Source organism: Vulpes vulpes, chromosome 16 (genome assembly GCF_048418805.1).
Source record: "Vulpes vulpes isolate BD-2025 chromosome 16, VulVul3, whole genome shotgun sequence".
Lineage (NCBI taxonomy): Eukaryota > Metazoa > Chordata > Mammalia > Carnivora > Canidae > Vulpes > Vulpes vulpes.
The window spans coordinates 72,485,724-72,502,467 of record NC_132795.1 but is presented as its reverse complement, the minus strand read 5'-3'; the positions used below and the strand labels follow the sequence as shown (position 1 = coordinate 72,502,467).

General features: G+C 35.8%; 1 protein-coding gene across 4 annotated transcripts in view; it reads right to left on the bottom strand.

Annotated features, from left to right (window-relative positions):
- Positions 1 to 16,744, bottom strand: part of MGAT4A (alpha-1,3-mannosyl-glycoprotein 4-beta-N-acetylglucosaminyltransferase A) — a 117,810-nt gene that overhangs the window by 9,993 nt on the left and 91,073 nt on the right. For all 4 annotated transcript variants that reach the window (XM_072741133.1, XM_072741134.1, XM_025992487.2 and 1 more), the window contains exons 9-13: positions 9,845 to 9,959; positions 8,585 to 8,715; positions 5,147 to 5,254; positions 4,835 to 5,028; positions 656 to 734 (exon numbers count right to left, since the gene is read on the bottom strand). In XM_072741133.1, coding sequence (XP_072597234.1) covers positions 656 to 734; positions 4,835 to 5,028; positions 5,147 to 5,254; positions 8,585 to 8,715; positions 9,845 to 9,959 — 627 coding nt within the window. The remainder of the gene's footprint in view (positions 1 to 655; positions 735 to 4,834; positions 5,029 to 5,146; positions 5,255 to 8,584; positions 8,716 to 9,844; positions 9,960 to 16,744) is intronic.

The window sequence follows — 16,744 nt, the reverse complement described above, 5'->3', positions numbered from 1 at the left end:
ATTTTACAAATCATTACTTCTATTTAAAACAGATCTAGTAGAGCTTAATAAACATAAAAGTGTTTGTGGCACAGCTCTCACTAAAAAAGAGAAAATGTCATCTCAATCTTGAACCTTAAAGAGTTTATCAATACATTTTTTTTTAGCTATCTGAATCTCTATATATTAGTGGTTAGAAAATATTAGTGGTTAGAAAATTTAAACCTTAATCAACTTTAAATTTAATAGAGCATGATTTTTTTTTATTAAAAGTAAAAAACCATCTTAACTTGAAAGAAATCTAAGCACTCCTTAAAGACCAGTAAATTAATTTTGTGTATTAAGCAACAGGCATTAAAACCACATGGCGTTTTGAGACTGAAAACATTAAGCAGCTATTAAATATTCAAATAAGATGATAATTCATTTATTTTCCTAGCCTGAACTTCCAAGTTATTTTCCAACATGAAACAAAATGGAGGCTCTTTCTATGAATAAGACAAATGGGACAATATACTATGTGTTCCATATTTTTTAAAAAAATTAATTCTGCTCACTACTAAGATCCTGCAATCATGAGACTTTTCTTTACCACATAAACAAGAATAATCTCCAACCAAGTCTACCTATCAGTCTCTGTTCTTAAGAAAAATTAAGGGGGAAAAAATAGGCATACCTTAAAAGGCAAAACTTCCACAGTTGTGTTCAGCAGAATATCTCCTGGATGTTCTTGGTTACCACTGTGGAACAAATAACTGAAAAAACAAACATAAAAGTATGAGTCGGACAAGACTTTACAAAGATTCAAGATTGCCTTACCTCAGAGCGAGCTTGTTTTTTTTGTTTTTTTTTTTTCAGAGCGAGCTTTCTAAACGAGCCTCTGACTACGAAGCTGACAGCACCAGAACGTATAGCAATGGCACGATCCATATTGTGTCATTGTGCCATATCTGAATAGTTACTGGGCACTTAAAAATTTAAAGAAGCAATTGGAGGTGATTATGTCCATTCCTTCCATCAGAAGGGGCATGTTTGTTGCTTACCGTTAATAATGTATTTAATAGATTTTTTTAAAGGACAATTTTATATTGCTGTTTACACTGTTTTAAATATATAAACCCCTCAAGGGGAATAATCAAAGCTGCAACAATACAGCTGCAGTAATACTACTGTATCTTGTATCAGAGAAAACTTTCACCAGGACAGCCGTGAGCCACAGCAAATTCAAAGACTCATTTTATCCAATACAAATAGTTTTAGTATTAGTAGCCTGAAAGTAAATTAACCAATTTCGAATACTTGAATAATTCCACTTATCAGTATGAACATCTGAAAAACAACTCTAATCAATCTAAAATGCTCTCTGGGTATGAGGATAATGTCCTCAGGTTTTGATATCCTGAAAACTAGTGTGGATATGTAAGTGTATTGGGGGGAGGAGGGCATAAAACCAGACAGGGCATGCAAAGCATATCTAAATCTAAACTGAAAACTCAGGTTTAGCTAAGTTACATGGTTAGAAGTTTATACTTAGACTTGGATCCAAATTCTGGGTGTCGCATTTAACAGAATTCTCACCTTCAGCAAGTTCCATTAGCTTTCTGAGCCCGAGTCTCCTCTATACAGTGCAGAGATTCCCACCTACTTCACATGATTGTAGCAAGGAGCAGTTACAGTATGGTTATGATACAGCATGGTATTTGTGGGCAAAAATCACCTGTGATTAAGGCCTGATTTTCAAATGTTCACAGGGAAGGGCAGGCACCCTCTAAGATTAGCTCCCTCTAAGCTACACCAAAAAATAATTCCAGCATTTTCAGATGAGAGACCACTTTTTTAAAAGGTATCTTTGACTTGGAATGCTGCTTCCTTTAACCATGGGCCACTCACCTCAGCTATAGATGCAACAATACAAGACAGAGGAAGCCACTTTTAAGAAAAGAACAATGGACAGAACTTGGTGTTTAGACTGAGAGGTATTTACTATGTGATTATTTACAGTGCAAAACTCAATAGGATCTGCAAAGTTTAATACTAGAAATAAATGATGGTACAGCCAGGCATTGGGATATTGTGCAACCATTACAATGTTTACATACCACTTATAACAGATTATGATATAAAATATAAGATATAAAATTATACATAGACTATGTATAGATAATATAAAATATAAGATATAAAATTATACATAGACTATGATGGCTTTCAAAGTAGAAAGTGCACAGTATTACCAAGAAAAAATGTGCCATTATGGTCAAAATGGTGTCGTTCAGGTTGTGATTTTTTCATTTTTCATATTTTAAAATTTTTGTATAGTCAAAACATATCATGTTATATATTCAGAAAATATTTTCCCCAACATTTGATTTCTGTATTGAGAAACACAACTTCTGCTTTTCCCCTCTAACAAGTAAGTTATTGTGCAAATCAAAAAGTGATTCCTTTTCTCTATTCTAGCAGAATGGGTCTGTGAACTCTAAGAAAATTCAAATGTACTATGATTTTTAAAAAATGTCTTTTACTATAACTGTGTCCTCAGTAAGGTCAACAAAAGTTTATTGTAAATATATTTGTTAAGAAGTTGAATCTCCAGTATATGAGTTCTTCAGCAGATTCCTTGCGAGCACTATTTTAACTTGTTAAAAATAGACCAAAAGACATGGATTTGAGACTATTCCTATTTATGGAGAGGAACTAATTGTTTCTAATTCTATGATGACTCTTTGTTCTTAAAATTCTTTGAGTATAGCTGACACACAATGTTACATTAACTTTCAGGTGTACAACATAGTGATTCAACATCTCTATATGTTATGCTCTGTTCACAAGTGTAGCTGCCATCTGTCACCATACATTGCTATAACAGTAGCACTGACTATATTCCCTATGCTGTGCCTTTCATCACTGTGACTTACTCATTCTATAACTGGAAGCCTGCATCTCCCTCTCCCCTTCACCATTTTGCCCAACCCCCCACTCCCACCCCTTTGGCAACCAGTTTGTTTACTGTATTCATAGGTCTGATTCTGTTTTTGTTTATTTGTGGGATTTAAAATTCCTGAGTGGAATTATATGGTATTTGTCTTTCTCAGGCTGACTTCTATCTCTTACTTTAATAATATCCTCTAGGTCCATCCATGTTGTCACAAATGACAAGATCTCCTCCTTTTTGTGGCCATGTAATATTCCCTTGTGTGTATATATATCACATTTTCCTTATCCATTTGTCTACTGATGGACATTCTGGGTTGCTTCCATATCTTGGCTATTGTAAGGAATGCTGCAGTAAACACAGAGGTGCAAACATCTTTTCAAATTAGTGTTTTCCTTTTCTTTGGATAAATACCCAGCAGCGGAATTATTGGATCATATTGTATTTCTATTTGTAATTTTCTGAGGAACCTCCATACTGTTTTCCACAGTGGTTGCACCAATTTACATTCCCACCAGCAGTGTGTATGAGGGTTCTCCTTTCTCCACACCTTTGCCAACACCTGTTATTTGTCATTCTGATTTCAGCCATTCTAACTGGCATAAGGTGATATCTCATTGTTTTGACTTGCACCTCCCTGATGCTTATTGATGCTGAGCATCTTTTCGTTCATCTGTTGGGCATCTGTCTGTCATCTTTGGAAAATGTCTATTCAGGTCCTCTGTCCCATTTTTTTAATCAAACTGTCTTCTTCAGTGTTGAGTTGTATAAGTTTATATATTATGGATGTTAAATTCATATCAGATATTTACGATGATTTTTTTTCATGTAGGCTCCACAACCAACATGGAGCCCAACACGGGGCTCAAACCCATGACCCCGAGATCAAGAGTCAGATGCTCAACTAACCTGAGCCACATAGGCACCCCCATGATGACTCTTTTAAGCATGGTAAGCACTACCTCAAAGTGCTGAATATCATGCTATTTAGTATAAAAATGAACATTAAATAACTACAAAAATATTTTATACTCATAAATGCAAAATATTACTCAAAACTATTTTTATACATTTTTCCAGTGATACTCCCATTGCCAAAAACATTTTACACACTTAAATTCCTCTTTAGAATCAGTTTAGAATAATAAAATAAAATGAATAACATTATCACTATGCATTGTTTCTGACCACCTTAAATAGAATTACTACAAATGATTTTTGGTGGGTTCTAAAAACTGGACAGCCCTCTCATGAGAACACATAACACAATATGCCACGGGCTACAAAAATCATATTCCATTCAAGGATTGCATTTAAGTGTACCACAGACAGCATACAGTCTGGGGAATATACCCAAAACCAAGGGGAAGTTGAAGACATTATTACCATTAAAAAAAAAACAGGGAGAAAAGAGTCCTAAATTTCATAAAATGAACATAAACTCTGAAAAACATTAAGAGTTTCTAAATTCTTCTGTGGTGGTCTAAAAGCAAACCAACTTGTGTAAAATCACTGACTAGGGATGGTCACGGTCTGTCAAATTTATCATTTCAGTCAAATTGCTGGTTAACCGACTCTCAGTCAAGTCCTAAGGGATATTCTAGAATAAGGACATGAAAACTAATTTTATATTTTGAGGGACAGTTCTATATAAATGTACTAAAAAACTATACTAAATACATGTTCAGCAATACCAATGGAATTTACCAAACATGCTAAGTGCTGGGGTCATATCTGAAAACAATGCACTCATTTTTTACCAAGTTGTAGGAGATGTATTTATAACTTAACATTTGGGACCCACTGTCTCCTCATATCTGTTATACACACACACACACACACAAAAAAAACCATCATAAATTACACTATGAATAAGAGGCATAAAATCGTAGGACCAAATATATTTCAATAGTCACCAACCTTTCTACATTGACTGGCTTATCAAACTTGAACAAGATGTAGTCTCCAGCTATTGGGGTTATAGCCCAGAAGAAATCCTCCCCCATGTAAGTTTTCTCCAGTGTATGTCCTTGGTAGACCTTCAAAGAAGTAGATATCTCTGCAGGTGGGTTTACATGGATTTTAAGAAGTAATGGTTTCATGTAATCTTTATCCTAGGAGGAAAGACACGTATGCTGTTAAACAACAGACAGCTTATTTATACTTAAGAAGAGGAGGAATGACTATACACTAAATATATGTGCATGAGAAAAATAAAATTAAATCACTAACCGTGAGTTTCTGAATTTTTCCTGATAGAGAAGAATGCAGACCCACATGTTGGAAAAGGGAAGGTCTGAAGCGAATTCGCAGATTTGCTTTTTGTCTATCACAATGTTTCTAAATATTGGGGGGAAAAAGCATGTTAGTATCACATTACAAAGTGAAACCTGTCCTCATCAGAAAAACCAGAAATCCTTTTATTAGTTTTTGTTTTTGTTTTTTAGAGACAGTCTAAAAGTAGGGTGGGAGGTGGGGGAACAAAGGGAGAGAATGGGAATTTTAAGCAGGCTCCGCACCCAGCACAAAGCCCGACATGGCACTCTATCTCACAAACCTGAGATCATGACCTAAGCTGAAACCAAGAGTTGGATGCTCAATGGACTGAACCACCCAGGTGCCCCTTCCAGAAGTCCTATTAATACTGAAAAGAATCCAACTTCATCTCATAATTCCAAGTCAAAAAATTTTAGGGTCCCCTTTTTAAGACATAAATAGATTTGCTACCTACTTGATAAACAGATTTGATATGAAAATTTAAAATAAGCACAACTAAGAGAAGAGCTAAGGATTTAATTCCAACCTTCTTCAGGATTTGTCAAAATGTAGATTTGACTTTTAACATTAAAATGCACACACTAGGGGTACCTGGGTGGCTCAGTGGTTACATGTCTGCCTTTGGCTCAAGGTGTGATCCCAGGGTCCTGGGATCGAGTCCTGTATCGGGCTCCCCTCAGGGAGCCTGCTTCTCCCTCTGGTTATGTCTCTGCCTCTCTCTCTGTGTCCCTCATGAGTAAATAAAATCTTTAAAAAAATAAAAAGTAAAATGCACACACTATAAACTAGAAGTTTGGTTCATATATACAGAATATAGAATAGCATCATATAATATAATGAAGGATTTGCAAATAATAAAGGACACATTTTGTTGCATCAAAGTAATCTGAAAACGCAAGGCAATAGCTTGACCATAAGGAAGTGCATGATATTTAAAGTTCCACAACTCAACTCAGCACAGTTATGGGACACTTGTGTTTCAACCTGAAGTGCCTCATGGTCCAGACTTCAGATTACAACCTGTCCTCACTCTTGGTCAGGATGTGAAACCCATCCTCCTGGCAGGGCTCTCACTGTGTGTTAAGTCAGTACTTCAAGCCCCGGCTATTTTGTCATGCTTTTTCTTTTCAGGGAGTTCTACAAGTTCTAGACCAAGAACATACTGGAAAGACACATTTGTAGGTCTTTGTTTGTAAGACACTTCCAACTTGGGAAGGACTCCAGTAATTTTCTGGGTACTAAAATGCTTACTTTTTCTCAAGAGGTCTTACTTCATTACTATTATTACTAACACTACACTAAAGGTAACATAACATTCTATTCACATAAACTCAACTACTCAAGTAAAAGGAGAAGAATGGAAGGAAGGCAGAGTAAAGGAAAAGAGTGCAGAGGTGGGGAGAACAAACAGTGCCTAGACTGAGCCCTCTCACTAAGCAATGGATACACTGGTGCCTGAAGAGTCAAAGTGGGCTGATAAACCTGTGGAAGAATGTGTGAACGCCCTGAGGGGCTTCCCAGACCACGGTTAAAGAGATGGTGTTCTGGAGGCCAGCAACTATGTGGTGACAGCTTCCCTGACATCTAGCAGAAGCAACTGAAGAATTATGGGCCACAGAAAAACATGGCCTAGGGAGCAGTGACAGAGTAGATAAAACTATCTGAAGGGCTATGTGCTAAAATTTATAGATTTCAGTGGATTTAATTTTTTACCATCAGATATTTTAAAACCTAACCATATAGGAGGATAAGATACTGCACGGGACCAATTTAATGTAAGTGTACTGTAGGCGTATAAAGATCACATGAATTTTCTTATGTCCTACAATAAAAATTCCTGTAAGTTACAAAGAAAATACAGGTTAGGACTTGTAAAAATGAATTGTTCAAATCAATGTACATGTTCAATCATTGTTGGAAAATAGCTACTTTGCTATTTGGTTATATTCCATGATTTGCTTTGTGAAAGTGGTTTAAAAACAAAAAACAAAAAAAAGAATATAACAATAGCTTATAAACACCAGAAGACAGTGTCCTAAAAAGTAATTGGCAAGTAGAATGATCAAACTATTCTAGAGAAAATAGTAAGTTCATGAAGCCAAATTAAATGTTTGTTAAAATGAATGTCAAGTCATCCCTATAAAGACACATGCCCATAATAAAGATTTCCTGTTATTACATGTCAAAATTGACTTATTTTTAAGAATATGTATTCACATTTTATTTATGCTTACACCAAATAAATATCTTTTTTCCAGATGTATAATTCAAATTGGATAAGGAAAACATATCTAATTACTTTTTACAATAAGATTTCTATGGAAATAACAGGATAAAGCAAAAATCATTGTTTACTTACTTTTACTGGCTACCATCATCACCCCAAAGGTCAGCAAATTACTATGAAAACTGGTTTCTTTCAAGTAATATACTAAAAAGTACACTTTGACTCACCATTGTTTTGGTATAAAATATTACTTCTGTCTTATTCCTTATTTTCATATGTGTTGGGGCCTGATATTGTCCCCAAAGTATTTGAAAAAAAGAAAGATGACAGAGTATAAGAAAGCTGAAATAACCCCCCAGCCCAGGACAGATATGAGAACATTTATAGCCCACAGTAACAAAATATCAGAGCCTAAAGACATTACTAACATCTATCAGCAATTTAAAGAAAGGTGGAGACTTCACTGCTTTACAGGACTTTCCACTGTTATTTAAAAGTCTAATTTAAGAACTTTTTGTCAGTTCAAGAAAGCAAGCAAGCACTTCAAATGTTAAGTGAAAACACTGTTTTCATTCATCTATTTAACTGTTCCTTTACAAAATCTGGCTTCCTGAAAGTCACTTTCATGAAATACAGAAAAGAAGCCTCTTCTACTGTTAACGGTAGGGGAGGAACTGCTAAGTATTCTTCAAACTGAGAAAGCACAGTTTAATTTAAGGGGACTGAAGGTGTGTGGGGGTGAGGATTAAAGGGGATGAGGATCCAACCATGCAGTTCTTCTCTGCAAGGTCTGCACTTTAGTCCACAGATTCTATAGAGCAAGAGGCTACATACATTGTAGTGAGCAAGGGCCTTGTCCTGAGGTCAAAGGGTTTGCACTGGACCTAAACTGACAGCTAACCTTTAATTAGATCTTGTATTACCACCTGTGTGTCAGGAAGGGGAAAGACTATTTTATCTCTAACAGAAACACAGGAGACCCAAACAAGTCTGTCGCCATCCCAGTCTCAGGGGGCATTTCTAACCTAGGTACAGTAATCATCATTAGCCCTGAACACGCAGCCCCAAGAGAGGTCATGGAGTGAACATGAACAAAATGATGGGCCAAAGATAGGAGTCATTTTTGCCAGCACTCCTACATCTACCCTCATAAAAAATTAACTTACTGCATCTTTTTCAGGATTGCAGACTTTTACCCAGAGTATATGGTCCAAGAGCCAATCAATGGGTTTCTCCTTATAGAACATAAATATGAATTCCACAATCAGAGTCAAGTCTGGTGCTTGAAACATTTTACCTGAAAAAACATTCTCAGTCAGTAGCTGTTACGAGGAAACCAAGCATCAAGATGGCTTTAATAAATGAAATCTATACAACAAAGACATGAAAGCTTGTGCTATCAAATATGTCGTTATGAATAACCTCCCAATTTGTCTTATCAAAAGCAAACAAACATGCTTCAGCAAAACATTCGGAGTTGTCACCTGGGTATAAACAGGACTACAGAGCTCCTGACTTTCTTTCTTATAAAATTTGTCATACAATTATTGACTCGTAGGATTTAAGAACCGAGTCAGGGATTTTTTTTTTTCCTTCATGTCTTATTACAACTCTCCCCATTAAAAAAAAAAAAAAAAGAACTTTAGTTTCTTTTAGATTCCTTCAGATTTAAGTAAAAAAAAAAAAAAAATTTAACCAAATGAATAAATGCCAAAATCAAGGTTTCCTAATTCTGTCTTCAACAAAACCTTCACAAGCAAAGATATTATTTGACTCTTAAATTAAGTTTTGAGATAAATGATCAACAAGGTCAAAGGATTAGTCTCTAATACTTAAAGTTTTAGGGTGCTTTTGGAAGTGAAATGTTATCCTCTGCGTTTTTTTTTTTAAACCTGTAAACTGCCTGCAGTTCTTCAACTTTAAACATGTTCTCTTTAGTTGAATGATTTAGGAATTTTAGTGGGAAAAAATTTCTAAATGAACACCCTAACTAGTCTATGAAAGCAACAAACAAATACAAATTAATCACCAAACAAGAACTTCGAGTACTACATCAAATACCAGGAATTCATACTAGAAAACATTTAGTGTGGCATTCTTTTGAAACCCCAATGATGCAAAAGCACTGGGCCATAAAAGAGCATCTGGAAGTGTCAGAGGAGAAATCAGACGTGCTCAGCACCATGGCTGGCTTCAAGTGTATATGTAAGAAGCCAGCAGGCCTGCCCGATGAACGCCATAGTAAATATGACAATCTTTTAAAAGTATCCAAATACTATTTGGGGTTGACTTACATCATTTCACATACAGAAGTTCACCTAAATTTCCTCAAAAGCAATCCATTTCCAGAGGTCAAAGAAATTAGTTTAAGATACCAAGAGTCACAGTTATTTCTGAAAAGTATATAAATCTGACACTTTTCTTACCAATGAAGCCCAGCTGGGAGAACTCTAGTATCATCCATTCCTCAGAAGAAAGTTGAAGTGCAAAATTTTTTATAGTGTTGAAGTAATTCTGTTTGACAATAATATCATCTTCAAGCTAAAGGAAGTTGAACAATTGAATTAATATATCAGAAAGAAATGGAAAAATCCAGATAAAAGGACATTATTAAAAGAAAACTCAAGTATACTTTGATAATGCAAATCGAGAAAAAAATGGTCAAAAATGATGAAAATATAAATTTTATTGAAAGAAAATAAGGACAATAAAATGGAAGAGGCATATAGTGAGTCACTGAAACTACTCCCCTACTGTGGAAAAATCACAGTCCCATGCCATGAATACTCCTTTTTGGTCCTCTCATGGTGCCCAACATGATTTCACACTATCATTTTTACTTTTCAAAGTAAAAGAAATTTACTAAATTTCCAAAAATTTCCAAAAGAAATTTTTTGGGCCTTTAATTTTTATTTTTTTTATTTTTACATAATACAATGTACTAAGTCAAAAAGTCAGCAGTTTTCCTTCTCTGCCCTCTAGCCTGCCAGCTGAGGTAACCAACATTAAAAGTTGGGTTGTGCATCCATTTGCTACCTTCTATATGGCTGTAGAGCACAAAAAGACCCATACGTACTTTAGGTTCTCATCCACGTTTACATTTTTATTAATAAGGGATATTATCACACTTTTTTCTCTTAATATATCATGAGTATCTTTCCAGGCTAATATTTAGTATATATATAATATTCTATGATATCAATGTAAAAGAATTCATTCAGTGAATCCCCAATCATAGGCATACATCCAGCTTGTTTCTCATTTTTTGTCGATGCAAACAATGATGCAGTAAATGTGCTCATATTTACATATTAGCACTTTTCATTTATGTGGGACAGATTCCTGAAACTTCTGAAATTTTAAAAGAGATCTTCAGGGGCGCCTGGGTGGCTCAGTCAGCTAAGCGTCCAAATCTTGACTTCAGCTCAAGTCATGATCTCAGGATTGTGAGACTGAGCTCTGCATTGGGCTCCATGCTCAGTGGGGAGTCTGCTGGAGATTCTCTTACTCCCTCTACCTCTGTCCCTCCCCTTGCTCGCTCTCTCTAAAATAAATCTTTAAAAAAGAAAAATTAAATTAATAGTTAATTAATGTCTCCAAAATACTTAAGAAGCTGTGGCAATTCAGAGCGCCAGTTAATCCCATATGCTCGGCCAGCATTATGTGTTATTTATGCTTGCTTGGGATTTTCACCAATTCAATTAGGAGCTGACAAAGATCAGCGATCATAAGTGTATGCAAAGACTTCCACCCCAGAATCTCCTATCATAAAATTTTCAAGTCACAAGATAATTTTAATATCCCAATTTTTTTTCCTTTTCTTAATTTCATGTTACCACTTCTAGTTACTTGCTAAGCAATTTTCACTTATTTTAATATTTAGATTTTTTCATGCATTTAAGTCTTAAAAGCTTTCTTCTTCCCACCCATGAAGAAACAGTACGAGTATTTGGAAAGACAGGATACTGACTCCCCAAATATTTATCGAGCTTCTGTTGTGTTTCAGACACTATATAACCCCAGAGAATACATCAGTGAACAGAAAAGACATTTTTTATGCCTTCAGAATTTTAGGGAAGCTGGAGGGCAAACTTGACAAAACACAGAACTACACTGACACCTAACTTTCCTTTCTGAAAGAAGAGCTGCCTACACCCAAACCTAAACACTACCTATGCCCAAAGGAAAGATGATCCCCTAATACCAGGCAATTCCAAATTTTTCCAGTAAGTAATTTCCAAAAACAAGTCTGGGACTATTTAAATGCATAGAGATGTAGATGTAACAGTCAAATGCCTATTTAAAATTTAGTACGCTAATTTTGGCTACCATACATAAATTCACATTTTTACATTCAATTAGGAAAATTGCTTTGTCCCACTATCACATCTCATCAAACAATTTCACTTTTATTTCTGAGTTCTCTATTCTATTCCGTTGATCTTTGTGTCAGTTTTTGTCCTTGTACCATACTGTTTTGATTACTATCCCTTTGTAGTATAGGATATCTTGAAATGTAGAATTGTGTTACCTCCAGCTTTGTTTTTTTTGTTTTTTTTGTTTTTTTTTCTCAAAATTGCTTTGGATATATTCATGATCTTTTGTGATTCCATACAAATTTTAGTATTATCTGTTCGAGTTCTAAGAAAAACACTGTATTTTGATAGGGATTGCACTGAATCTTTAGATTGCTTTCAGCTGTATGGACATTTTAACAATATTAATTCTTCCATTCTGTGAGCATGGAATATATTTCCACTTGGGTGTATCATCTTTAATTTTTTTTTTAAGATTTAATTTATTTGGGGAGGTGGGGAGAGAGAGAGAAGGAGCAGGGGGAGGGGCAGAGGGAAAGGGAGAAGCAGATTCCCTGAACAGGGAGCCTGACGTAAGGCTCCATCCCAGGACCCCAGGATCATGACCTGAGCAGAGGGCACACACTTAACCAACTGAGCCACCCAGGCACCCCTTATCTGTAATTTCTTTAATCACCATCTTATAGTTCCCAGAGTACACGTTTTTATCTCCTTGGTTAAAGTTTATTCCTAGGTATTTTATTCTTTTTTGGTGCAATTGTAAACCAATTGTTTTCTTAATTTCCTCTCCTGCCACTTTGTTATTAGTGTATAGAAATGCAGCAGATTTTTGTATATAAGTAACTTCACTTTTAAAAAACAATTTAAAGGTAAGAGTAGATTCCTGTATGGCCATAAGAAAACACAGAGATCTCGAATACCTTTCACCCAGTTTTCCCCAATCTAACATTCTCCAGTATAACTACACTATAATTGACTGATACAATTCACTGACCTCATTAAACTTCACCAGTTTTCCATGCATTCCGGTGTGTGTGTTTGTTTAGTGCCATGTAATTTTTGGGAAACAGAACAATTCCATTATGAGGATTCTTGTGCTACCACTACCCTTTATATTCACAGCCACCTCCTTCCTTCTCCACTTTCAGCATCCGGTAACCAACAGTCTACAAGTTTGTCATTTCAAGAATGCCATATAAATGGAGTCATACAGTATGTAACCTTTCAAGAATGTATTTTAAAGTCCCCATAATTCCATGAGATCCAAGATGTGGTATCAATAGTTTGTTTCTTTTCATTATTTCATATTCCATGGTATAGATGTATGACGGTTTCTAACATTCACCAACTAAAGAACATCTGGCCTGTTTCCAGATTTTGGCTATTACAAATAAAGCTCCTATGAACCTTCCTATATAGGTTTTTTGTGAAAGTATGTGCTTCTCTGACATGAATGTTTTGTCACAGCAAGAGCCGTTCTTCAACAAATCTTAATCTCACTAGTGATCTCTAGTTTACAGAGAGAAGCTAAAAAACAAGATTGAAAATATTGTTTTTACAATATGCAAAAGAAATATCAGAAAAATATATATTGGAATATTATATATAAAAATATTATATTTTTTTGCTTAATTTTTATTTAAGTACAAAAAGAAATAAAAAACTAGCCTGGGTGGCTCAGCTGGTTAAGCATCTGCCTTCGGCTCAGGTCGTGATCCTGGGGTTCTGGGATCCAGCCCAGCATCAGGCTCCCCACTCAATGGGGACTCTGCTTTTCCTTTTCCCTCTGCTCCTCTCCTCTCCCACTTGTGCTTGCACTCTGTCTCACTCTATTTCAAATAAATAAAATCTTAAAAAAACAAAAGAAATAAAAAAACTAATGGTGGTTACCCATGGCGAAGGAAGAAAACAGAGTGATGGGAATGGGAATAAAAGTGAGACTTCTGCATCTTATCTTCTGTAAGTTCTGATTTGGGAATTTTTTTTACAACTAAAAAGGATAAAAATTCCTAAAAACTGAATATAAAATGAAAGAAACCAAGTTTTATATCAATTTGGCATACAGTATAAAGAATTTCTTCAGTGACTTTCAAACACAGAATTTTGACTATATATTCCTATTAGGATATATTCTAAGGGGGGGGTGGGGGACAAAGAAAATCTAAATCACATTCAGTAGTCTAACAGTAGTGAATAATAATAATATTATTATTATTATTTTGGATGGTATTATTATTTTGAAACTATTTCAGACATATTATAGAATAAAAGAATTATGTTAATAGGATAATGTTAGTAAGACTAAGACTGAATGTAAGAGAAAAGAAATACAGGTATAAAATTTTTAAAGTTAAGTGAAAGCCCTAAAATCTTCATTTGATTTGGGAATATCAATATGAGTTTGTAGTCTTCCTCCCTGAAAACTAAATTACTCTTTTCTTTGCTAAAAAGCCTAGAAACAGAGATTCCATAAGAGCAATGAGCATCTCAAGCACCCGGATTGTGGTCCCAAATACTATGTGCCTCTAAACAGACCAGGGCTCCTTAGAGAAATGGCTGATTCCAGATCTGGCACAGTAAATGTGCAAATCTTGTGCCAGTCAGCACAGAAGTGATCAAAGATTACTGGACTTACATGGAAGGAATACAAAAGCCAATTCGAAGAGATTCCCAATGGCTTATGATGTATTGATGTGAATAATGATGGCAAGGACTGAGGCAAATCAAATATATTTTAAAAACCCATGAATTCATAACAATGTTTTCTAAATGGCCACCATTGGAGATTTATAGGGTACCAACTTTAAAAATTAATGAAGAGAAAGAACAGGCATCTATTCCGCCTTTCCTTAGTGGACTATTTCTCAACATAACCAAATAGTTGAGGAGGGAAGAAATTTCTTCACAGAAGAACTCAGCTTATAAGAATGTTAGAAATCACAGAATTACAAAATTATCACTTGGCCACCTCTTGTGAAATAACCTATCCAGGGAAAAATAATCAATGGATGCAGAACTCCTGGAGGAGTAGCTGCTGGGGAGCTTCCCAAAGGAGAGATTAAGCTTCCCACCAAGCCCACCAATGAATGTCAGCATCACTACAAGTGGGGCAACCAGCCATATTGGGCCTTGGGACAGGATACAATAGGAATTCCACAATGCCACCTAGGAGGTACCTCAATCACCCAACAGTGTTCCAGAAGACACTCTTCAATTCCAGGTCATCTGTGATACAGCACTTTACGAACGTGTAGGATTGTGTCACAGGAAACTTCATTCCAACCCTAAATGGAACACCAGGACACGTGGCATTTTTTCCCTTTTAGGAGAATGCCTACAATGACCATAGGGTAACCTCTAACTCTACTGCCTTTCTAAAAGCGCTCTATCAAAAGCATCCTGGATAAGATACACCCCAGCATATGCAGCCATGAAGTCACACACCTAGGACACTGATCAAGTCTGGATTAAATCCCTTTGCTTCCTCACACTAATCTCCCCCAGTTTTGTGGGGGGATTTCTACCTTTCACCAACATATAGAACCAATATAAGGGATGCCTGGGTGGCTCGGCGACTGAGCATCTGCCTTCAGCTCAGGGTGTGATCCTGGGATCCGAGATCAAGTCCCACATCAGGCTCCTTCCTTCTCCCTCTCTCTCTTTCTCTCTCTCTCTCTCTCTCTCTCTCTGTGTGTGTGTGTGTGTGTGTGTGATGAATAAATAAATCTTTAAAAAAAAAAACAATATTAAACTGGGGACTTTTCAGGCTGATGTGCTTTTTCCCCACTTTATAGATCATAATGAACTGAGAGAACCCTACATAATACAAAACTATGTGAAAACTTCAGTACAAAGCAACTTCCTCTTTTTTGAGGCATAATTTCTTTAGAAAATTGGGTAATTTTAGGAATGTTCATTGGATTCATCTGTGACACAACTAAAAAGTTCGGAATAATCTAAATGACCAACATAAAGGTCATTATGATATCTGAGTAGTGATACTTCAATGAGCAATTAAAAATTCTTCCTACCCATTATTACTGGCAAGTAAAGATGTCTATCATGTTAGACGACAGTAAAACAGGCTATGAGACAGTACGTACAATATGATCTTGTTCTTAGAAAAACAAGATGTTTTAATTGAGTAAATATGTGTAAAGCCTAAGTTGTAATGAACAATGTACGACATATGGTAAGTGTGCAATAAGCGTCAGTTCATAGCTCCTGTGGCTTTAACACCACAATACGCACACCCTGCTTAAAGGAAGTTTTCCTTATCCTTTTTCTTAACTCTATTCTTTCCTTAATTTCCTAAATGGTTACTTTTTCCTCTATTCCACTAAAAAAGCTTTAAGATTCCATTAATTCTATTCTTAGAAATTTAAAACAAATTTTAAAAGCAATGTAACTACACTTTTAAATTCTTTCTGTAAAGTCCTTGACCATAGTGTAAATATATAGTGGCCCTAGAACAAACAACACGGTTCAACTACAATAATATGGGACGTGTAAAATAAAATGTTTTGAAGTTAATATCTTGAAATTACAGTAAGACTTCCTTAAGACATTTAAAGGAAATGTACTAATTTTAAAATACCATGTTTGTTTTTTAAACACGTTTTTTTAGATTTTTATTTTATTTATTTATGATAGGCACACAGTGAGAGAGAGAGAGAGAGAGGCAGAGACACAGGCAGAGGGAGAAGCAGGCTCCATGCACCGGGAGCCCGACGTGGGATTCGATCCCGGGTCTCCAGGATCGCGCCCTGGGCCAAAGGCAGGCGCTAAACCGCTGCACCACCCAGGGATCCCAAACACCATGTTTTTATACTCACAACTCTTACACACTATTACCTACAATGTTATATTCTGACCCTATCACTATTTACATTTCCCAACCTGAGAACCAAGAAAGGATTCCTGCACATCTGAATGCAGGTGGCCCGAGATAAAATGTCAAAGGAGACAGAGTCTGTCCTCAAGAAGTCTGCCCTACCACGTGATAGCAGA